We start from the raw sequence: 10,189 nt of genomic DNA, 5'->3' as shown, positions 1-10,189 counted from the left end.
AAAAAAAAAAAAAAAGAATAGGATAATTCAAATTATTCTAACAAAATAAACCTAGAAACTTACAAAAGCAAAACAAGGACATTAACAAATGTATACAAATTAATCATCACATTATTAATAAAACCAATTTCTTAAAGAAATCACAAGGGGAATCAGAAAACACCTTGATATAAAGGACAAGGAAAACATAACATACTACAACATAACCTGCAGCAAAAATATTGCTGGCAAAGATATTTCTAACCATTTACATTAAAAATATCAACCATCACATATAATATAACTCTTTACTTCAATAAAGTATAAAAACAAAGTAAACACATTAGTAGCAGAAAGAGGAATAAAGATTAGAAAACAAACAAAATAGAGAATGGAAAAGCACTAGAGAAAGTCACAAAAACAACAAATTGTACACTGAATGATAGGAAGATTGATAAACTCTTGGCCAGATAAACTAAAAGACAAAAAAAGTCCAGAAGGCAGAAATAACTAAAATTAGAAGAGAAAAGGTAACCATACAATGGATTCTATATAAATGAAAAAGAAATTAAGAGAATGAGATTGCACAGTCATCTAACAACAAATTTGATAACCAAGAAGAAATGCATCCATTTCTAGAAAGACTACGTACACCACTTACAAAGACTTAGGCATCAAGAAGGAGAAAATCTAAACATACCAATAACAAAGAGATTGATTCAGTGATCAAATACTTCCCCATTAAAGAAAAGTACAGAACCAGACGACTGCAAATATCAAAAACTATCAAATAGTAAAAAAAAAAAAAGTAACACAAATACTCCTTAAAATTTTCCAGAAATTAACAATGGAGTAGACACTTCCAAACTCACTCAAGGAGACATGTGTTACCTTCACACCAAAGCCAGATAATAGCCCTACAAATAAACTATGGGACAATTTTCGTGATTAATCAAATGCAAAAATTCTCATCAAATTACAAACATGACAAATCTTCAGCAGCACAGGTAATAATCACAAATCATGATCAAATGAGATTTATTCCTGAAATGCAAGGTGGGTGCAACATAGAAACATCAATCTGTGTCATACTCCACAATAACAGAAGAAAAAGGCCAAACACTCATCCCAGTTGATGCACTAAAAGCCCCTTAAAAATGTGAACAATTCAGGCTCCACTGTAGCTCAGTGGCTAGGGTACCAGCCACATGCAGCCTGGGACTACCAAATGACAACGACAACTACAACAAACAAATAGCCAGGTGTTGCAGCAGGCACCTATAGTTCCAGCTATACTTAGGCCTATACTTGGGAGGCTGGGGCAAGAGAATCACTTAAGCCCAAGAGTTGGAGGTTTCTATCAGCTATGATGCCATAGCACTCTACTCAAGGCAACAGCTTGAGACTTTTTCTCAAAAAAAAAAAAAAAAAACTGTGAACAATTCGTAATAAAAACATTCAACACAAGGGATCTACTTAACAAAATAAAGTCCATATATAAAAATGAACTGACAGTTGGAGCACCACCTGTGGCTCAAAGGAGTGGGGCCCTGGCTCCATATACTGGAGGTGGCGGGTTCAGACCCAGCCCCAGCCAAAAACTGCAAAAAAAAAAAAGAAAAGCTGACAGCTAACTTCACACTCAAAGTTGAAAGAATCAAGGCTTTTTTCCTCTATGACAAGAAAAAAAGTGAAAGCCCACTTGTATTAATTCTATCAAAAAGTTATTAAAAATTAAAAATAATAAAAAATAAATAAGATAAAATAAAAATACAGTTGTTCCTCAGTATCCAAAAGGGTCAGGCTCAGGTCCCTCCCAGCCCATGATACCAAATTCTGTGGATGCTCTTCCTTATCTCTGGTTTCTATGTGCTCAGATTCAACCAAATGCAGATTGAAAACAGAGCCTCCCTTTCCGATCCCTGCGTATGCCCTGCTGATCTGGGCTTCATGGAATCTATGGATACAGAACTCATGGTAAGGGCATGCACAGTGGCTCACACATTTCATATACCCAGAGATGATATTATTAGCCTATGATCCTAGCACTTAAATTTAAACTCAAACAATGAGAAAAGCATCTATTTTAGCCCTGCTAAGCTCATACAATGTAAGAAGTCTTGAAAAACAAAATGGTAGGCAGTGCCTATGGCTCAGTGAGTAGAGTGCTAGCCCCATATACCAAGGGTGGCAGGTTTGAACCCAGCCCCAGCCAAACTGCAACAAAAAAAAAGCTGAGTGTTGTGGCGGGCACCTGTAGTCCCAGCTACTCAGGAGGCTGAGGCAAGAGAATCACTTAAGCACAGAAGTTGGAGGTTGCTGTGAGCTGTGACACCACAGCACTCTACAAAGGGTGATAAAGTGAGACTCTGTCTCTAAAAAAAAAAAAAATGGTGTTGGGGAACCATTTTACATACTAGTAGATGTAGCACTGTGCTTATGAATGAATGAAAGCATATGTGCATGTATCTAAAATAAATAAATCTACCTTCATAATTATCACCCGAACAACATAAATAATCACATGCTCCAAGTAAGTTAACAACCCATTGTGAGGATGGCTCATATTCAAGGGCACCGTTAGCAGCAGCAAACAGCAGAAACATGTCTCGGTAGTGCTGTGGACACCATGTACATGGTCATCTGCAACATAAGCAGCAAAAAAGATCCAGAGAACAGGACAGCACCAGGCTATGGGTCAGCAGGGACCAGGAGAACATCACAGGAGATTCACGTGGAAAGAATGACGGGAAGCAAAACAGACTTCAGAAGTTATCTCAATACGATTTACAGAACTTCAGAAATTTTGCAAAACCTACAACAACAGTGATATAAACAACAACAGAGAAGAATTCCATAAACTACAAGAAACTGGGAAACTTTCCCATAAAATACTATGACAAATTCAAAAATTAACTTAGCATATCACAATAGACATGATGAATCCAGACAGGAAGTACTATTATCAGAAATAGCATTTGATCCATGAAACAAATTCTAACACTGAAAAAATATCCACAGATTTATCATTAGAAAATTGAAAGGAAACTTCAGAAATGTGTTATGCATGTTATATCATGAGATGTACCATGAGTCATGGTGCACACCTGTAGTCTCAGCTCCTCTGAAAGGTGATGGAGGAGGATCACTTGAGCCCAGGAGTTTGACACTGCAGTGAGCTACAATGATACCACTGCACTCTAACGGGGATGACAAAATAAAAATTCCAATTCATAGACTAAAATAAATGATAAAAGTACATTTTAATGCTAGGTAGCAACTCAGAGACAAAAAATATATTTAAATTACTAATTAAAACTTTTTTAAACAATAAAAAATAAACAAAAAAAGAAATCAGGCCCCGGGCAGTGACTCATGCCTGTAATGCTAGCACTCTGGGAGGCTGAAGGATCCACTCAGGTGGATCCCTTGAGTGCAGGAGTTCAAGACCAGCATGACCAAGAAAGAGACCCCTGCCCCTCGCTCTCTACTAAAACTAAAAAAAAAAAAAAATTAGACAGGCACCTAAAGTCTTAGCTATACAGAAGACTAAGGCAGGAGGATAGCTGGAACCCAAAAATCTGAGGTTGCTGGGAGCTAAGTTGATGCCATGGCACTTTAGCCTAGGCAACAGAGTGAGACTCCATCTCAAAAATATATATTTTAAAAAACCACGTTAATTTATAATACATAAAAATGTACAGGATGAGACTAGCAGTGGCTGAAACAAATGACAGTGGACTTAAAACTAGAGGTATCATTCAGTGAGCTACCCACCCCCACGTGGAACTGGGGATCCAAAAAGGACCCTTCTGTCCACTGACTTTTTCACCTACTGAGTAATAGTAATAATCTCAGAAGACCCAACATAGTCTCCTTGTACACACTCCAGCAATGTGTGGATAAATCACATTAGATTCCTGAAACCTTGGAATTTTCCTGGGCGACAGGAACAGGGTATGTTCCAATGTGGCTGCCTCTACAGTGTCCTGCATAAGGGTGCATCACCAAAAGACAAAACTGTTATCAGAACCCTGAAACTTTTAGCACCAACCAACATCCTCAAGGAAGGGGAGAGGGCTAGAGGCTGAGTTAACATCAACCATGCCCACGTGATGACATCTCCATAAAAAGCCTACAGCATGGAGTTAGGAAAATTTCCAGATGCCAAACACATGGGGCACCCAGTGAAGTTTCAACCAGCCTTGCCCTATGACCCTCTTCATCTGGGTGTTCATCGTGTGTCCTCTCAAATGTCCCTTATAATTAACCACAGACACAGAAAGTGTGTCACTGAGAGCTGTGAATCAGCCTGATACCTTACTAATAATCACACCTGAGCAGGACTACAAGGAACTTCCAAATTATAGCTGGTGGGTCGGAAGGACAGGTGACAACCTTCTACTTGTGAATGGAGTATCACACGGGAAGCAGGCTTGAGGACTCAGGAGTCAGCCCTCAGCCTAAGGGATCTGATTCTAACTCTAGGTAGACAGAGTCGGACATGAAGCGCAGGAAACCCAAGTTTTGACTGTTAGTGGAGAGAAACCCAACACATTTTCCTGACCAGAAGAGAGGCACAGTGTTGAGTTACAGGTAAGAACAGGAAAAACTTTTGGCTTCCTCTTAAACTGAACTGAACAGGCAGAGAGGGCTGGAGACACCTCTGTGCTGTTTCCTGGTCCCACACACAAAGAAAGAGCAGCCAATGATTTCCCACATCCAGATTAGATCATCCAAATACAGAAAAAGTGTGGAACCTAAAGAGGTCAAGGAGTTGGGTCTATGGTAGCATCAGCTCTGACTTCTAAGGACAGAGAACTGAGCATCAGATGGAATAAAACACGGAAGGAGATGCCACAAGAGAAAGAGATCCCTTGGGCTCGGCACCTTAGCACAGTGGTTACGGCACCAACCACATGCACCAAGGCTGGTGGGTTCAAACCCAGCCTGGGCCAGCTAAACAATAATGACAACTGCAACAAAAAAATAAAAAATAGCCGGAGGTTGTGGCAGGCACCAGTAGTCCCAGGTACTTGGGAGGCTGAGGCAAGAGAATCACTTAAGCCCCAGAGTTTGAGGTTGCTATCAGATGTGATGCCACAGCACTCTACTGAGGGTAACATAGTGAAACTCTGTCTCAAAAAAAAAAAAAAAAAGAAAGAGATCCCTTGGAAATGGCCCTCCCTGTGTCACACACAGAGAGCCAAAGAGTTCACAGAGGTGTTCTTCAATAAATAGTGAATTTGCCTTCTTGTCTGAGCGCAGTGCCACTGGAGGGCGAAGCAAAAACTATGACATGGCTAAAGAACAGAGTGGTAATAAGTGCGGGCAAAGATTTGTGCTTACAGCTCATAGGATTTAACCTTTTCTATAAACACAGAAACCCCACACACACACTTACAGACTTTCTCACACACTGTTTAATAGTGTGGGTTCCACTGTGCGCATCTGAGCTCTTACCTGAGTTCACACCTTTGATCCATTTCCCCATATTTGGGTTTTTTGCTGGGTTCATTTCACTCTTCATAGTCCAGGGCTCTTTCCCTTCCTCCAACGTGGAGAGAACAGTCACTTCAGGAGGCAAGAGTCCTGATTATAAAAACAAAGCATCAAGAAGTGCTGTGGCTTTGTCAAACTCCAAGCCCTATGATTAGATAAGACAGAGGACGTTACAAATGGATCCAGAAAAATATTTTACAAATTCACCCACACATGACCACCTTATGAATGTCTACGAAAGTGTACTATGCAAACATTTAGCTATCAAGAAATACTGAATCAAAAGCTCAGGAGCAGAAAACAGGGAACTATACTCTTATTTAAAAGTATGCCATAGGCTTTGTTTGCATATATAAGCTGTGATACTACAAAATGATGTGTCATGAAAGGGGAACAACAACTGAAGAAAGGGGACAAAGTCCAGAAAGCATATGAAGCTTTTCATTTCTGAGTCCATAAGGTTTCCGTCTCTAGCTATGCAGGGGCTCCCACAAGGCACAGAAGAGAAAATGCGAAGACACAAAGGGCAGAGCCCGACTGTGACAGCCACCTTATCCTCACCCAGGGAGACCAGGTTCCTGTAGTTCTCCAACATCACGGCCCTGTACAATGCCCTCTGAGCAGGGGCCAGGCACTGCCACTCCTCCTGAGAGAATTCTATAGCCACATCTCTGAATGTCAAGCATCCCTAAAATGGAAAACATATTTCACCAATGAGAGATGGGGAGAAATCCTCTCTTCACACAAAATGAGAAAAGCATTGTAAAAATGGATTCAATTCAAGTGAATGTTCTGAAAGATCCACATGCATATACTTTTGAGTTGATTAAGTGTCTTACATGTCTTATGTTTTTCCACAGAAGTTACAATATTCTCTAATTTAGTATAGATCTTACTGTTGTGCACAATGTAAGAAATGCAAATAAAAACTAACATAGGCTTATCACTTTTCTCTATAGAGGTATGAGATATTCTGTGTGACACACCAAACAAAGTTAGAATATGAGTACTATCTTCAAGATAAGTAAGTCCATAGTGGCTTTTAAAAAATATCAGAATGCAACCAGGTACCATGACTCATGTCTGTAATCCTAGAAATCTGAGGCAGAGGCAGGTGGATTGCCTGAACTCAAGAGCTCAAGACCAGCCTGAGCAAGAACAAGACCCTGTCTCTACTGAAAATAGAAAAACTAGCCAGGCATGACTGAGTGAGACTGTCTTTCAAAAAAAAAACCAGAATCTAATGATTTTGTGATAATGACAGCAATACCCATGGGCAAACTTGTAAACACTTCCCATATGTTAGGTGTTAATCTAAATCCTTTACATGGACTATCTACTATACCTAAAAAAAAAAAAAAAAAAAAGAGCTCTGTTCCCATCATAATGCCAGAAAAATTATGAGAACAATGGTAAGAAAGAATATTATGTCTCAGACATTCTAAGAAAAAAATTGCCTGAGATCAAAGAGCTAAAAGTGACAGCGAGCTAAAAGTCCCTATCTGGAGGCTTCTTACATGACTCACCTGCGATGATACCTGACACAGAGGACTGGCTCAATACCCCAGTGACTATTATTAGTAAGCACTGTCCCAGGTGATGGTGCATTAGGATCAGATCTAATGAATCAAACAGTTAAGGAGCAGACCAACCTCAAAAGCAAATCGACAGAGAATTATGTAATAGAGAAAAGTTGAAGCAAGTTCAAGGATAAAAACATGCAACTGCATCAGAGGTCATTATATACACATTCACACATGTGTACAAGTTATATGTTAGCTTTCTTACTAATATCAATTAATTAACATGACAGTGTAGAACAATTTCAAGGGGATAGAAAATATCCAACATGAAATTGCAACTTCAAAAAAGTATAAAATTTATGACAATAATGTGCCTATGCTGATCCATTCACATACATCACGTGTACACACTGACATATGGTATACCCATATACACTTAAACATATCCACTAAAATAATAATATGAGTCTCTGTGCAAACACAGCCCGCTGCTGCCCACTGAGCCAGTGGGGTTCAGGGACAATAACTCCTATAGGAAGGCCAAGTACAGAGTTTCTGGACCATTCCTTTAGACCCGCTTCCCTCCTGGTGAAGCCCACTCCCAGGCTGCAGCAAGGGGAGCTGGGCTGGACTAAGATCCCCTCAGGGGACAAACTAGGCCTTGATGAAAACCAAAGCAGAACACATTCCCTCTCACTGCTCTGTGGATAACAGGCTAATCTCAGCTTTTATAAATGGAGGACACCATGCCTTAGTATTAAATGCTGGATACAGGCAGAGCGCATAGCTTGGTGGGTAGGATGCTGGCCACATACATCCAGGTTGGCGGGTTTAAACCCAGCCTGGGCCAGCTAAACAACAATGACAACTGCAATAACAACAACAACAAAAAATAGCCAGGCGTTGTGGCAGGTGCCTGTAGTCCCAGCTACTTGAGAGGCTGAGGCAAGAGAATCACTTAAGCTCAGCAATTTGAGGTTGCTGTGAGCTGTGACGTCACCGCACTCTACCAAAGGCAACATAGTAAGACTCTTGTTTAAAAAATAATAATAAATAAATGCTGGATATAGAATAGGGTAGAAACCCCTCAGCCACACAGAATATACTCTAAGAATCCCACTGGATCTGTGGATACTACTGAACTTTATGTACTATGTAACTCAAAGAATTATCAATGTAATTTTGAAAACAAAAAGAAAACAGATGGCTTGCTAAATAATATGAACATTTTATGACAAATATAGGATGGACATAAAGTTCGTGTGTAATTTAAAATAGTTTAACATAATAAACTGCACATGAACTTTATATCCATGCTGCATTATCTGTAAGTGTATGATCTGAAAACTGTACCATAAAATATCACAGTGAAACATGCACAGAAGAATTTTCTGCAGCTGGGCATGTGCGTCATGCTTGCAATCCCAGCACTTTGGGAAACCAAGCTGTAAGGATTGTTTCAGGTCAAGAGTTCAACCCCATCCTGGGTAACATCACCAGTGCCCCTCTCTATATACAGAAAAATAAGCAACCAGGGACAGGGATGTGCCCCTGCACTCTCAGCTACATGGGAGGCTGGGACGGAAGGAAGACTTCAGCACAGGAATTGGAAGGTGCAGTGTGATTGGGCCACTATACTCCTGTCTGTGAGAGGACCAAGAAAAAAAAAAAAGAAATTGCTGCAGGAACAGCACTGCCTCTGTGGGATGGAAACACTGAGAATGACTGAACCCATCTACTGCTCTCAGATATTTATGTTGATTCCATATTATAAAACATGATAGAATAAAAAACTCTGTATCACTAATGTCTATCTGTCCATATTTTTCCTGATCATAAACAATTTGGCATGAGAAACACAGTGACTCAGTCCTTTAGCTTGAAATGTAGTAGAAAGTCAGGCAGAAAAGATGTCCCGTAAAATGCCCTTTCCAGAATGTACATGTTACCCCATGACTTCCCTGTGCAGCTGGTCTAATCCTCCTCTACAGAGTCCTGGCAGTGCACCCAGATGTGGCCCTAGTACAGTCCCTGCTGCCCAACAGCACTGACATCACAGGGCCACACCCCCTCCCTAACCTAGGGCTGGGGATGAAGCCCTTCCCAGGACTGTACCAAATTGACCCTCTCCATGAAGTCATGTTACTGGGTCTCAGTGAGTTAGAATTAAAGCAGAGATGAGAAGAACTGAAGGAAGGCATGGGGGAAGGGGAGCAAACATATTATTCAGAATGGCTCAGAATCAGAGAAGATCAGCAACTCCAATGCCAACATCTGAGTAAGACACAACAATTCACCAAGATTATCACTTTACCTGAGTAAAAGCCATTCTGGACTCCTTTTCTTTCCTCTTCCTCCTGATCTGGGCTTCTTCTTCACCCCACATAAATCTTAAAAAGTCAATCCAGAAGGTCAAAAATACAATATTCAATGGTGACAATCAACACCCCCTTTCAGTGCCACAATCCCATGGAGAGGAAAGATTTCCCATGTAAGAAGACAGTTCTCTCCTGTCCATAACAGCAAGGGGTGTTGAACTAGTGATGAACTAGTGATCCTTTGATTCCTCCTTCAGACCCTGCTCCCCTCCTAGTGAATCCCCCACACACACACTGTAGCAGAGGGGAGCTGGGCTGCACTGAGCTCCCCTTCAGAGCACAGCTCCAAACCCAGGGCACAGAACAGTCCCTCACCAGGGGGGATCACAGGCTGAGCTCAGCCCTCAGCAGTGGAGCACACTGAGCCTTGGTGCTCAGTGCTGGACACAGACTGGACACACCTGGGCACTAGAACTCAAAACTAAGAAAGAGGAGGGAATGATCGGATATGCAACAAGCTGCTGACAGGAAAACAAAGATAAAGACAGGAAATTAAAAACTGGATTAAGAAATGCAGAGGTTACTGTGACTGAGAAAGAAGGGATTAGTGGATGGTGGGTGAACAAACTTGACTGGAAAGGGGTAAGTCAAGAACTGGAAGTAAGAATTAAATACATATGACACGAAGACTTTAGGGTTTGTGCTCTTAAACTGAGCACAGAAGAGAGCTATGTGCTACAGGCAAATGTAGTTTACAGGGTATTTGGCTTAAATCATGGAAATGTGGAAGGAAAATAAAGGCTTTAGAGAGTGTATCTGTATGTGTGTATGTGTTTCATGGACAAAACCACCACAGGGTAACAACAA

General features: G+C 40.8%; 1 protein-coding gene across 1 annotated transcript in view; it reads right to left on the bottom strand.

Annotated features, from left to right (window-relative positions):
• The window catches only part of LOC105888169 (zinc finger protein 480-like), a 16,457-nt gene that overhangs the window by 3,576 nt on the left and 2,692 nt on the right, over nt 1–10,189 (bottom strand). Inside the window, exons 2-4 of the mRNA XM_023507974.1 lie at nt 9,319–9,394; nt 6,043–6,169; nt 5,443–5,571 (exon numbers count right to left, since the gene is read on the bottom strand). Of these exons, the coding sequence (XP_023363742.1) occupies nt 5,443–5,571; nt 6,043–6,169; nt 9,319–9,390 (328 nt within the window). The 5' untranslated portion in view covers nt 9,391–9,394. The remainder of the gene's footprint in view (nt 1–5,442; nt 5,572–6,042; nt 6,170–9,318; nt 9,395–10,189) is intronic.

Source organism: Otolemur garnettii, unplaced genomic scaffold (assembly GCF_000181295.1).
Source record: "Otolemur garnettii isolate 467f Iridium unplaced genomic scaffold, OtoGar3 scaffold00212, whole genome shotgun sequence".
Taxonomy (NCBI): Eukaryota; Metazoa; Chordata; class Mammalia; order Primates; family Galagidae; genus Otolemur; species Otolemur garnettii.
Note: the sequence above shows the minus strand (reverse complement) of the source record. Positions and strands in the feature narration are given on the sequence as shown.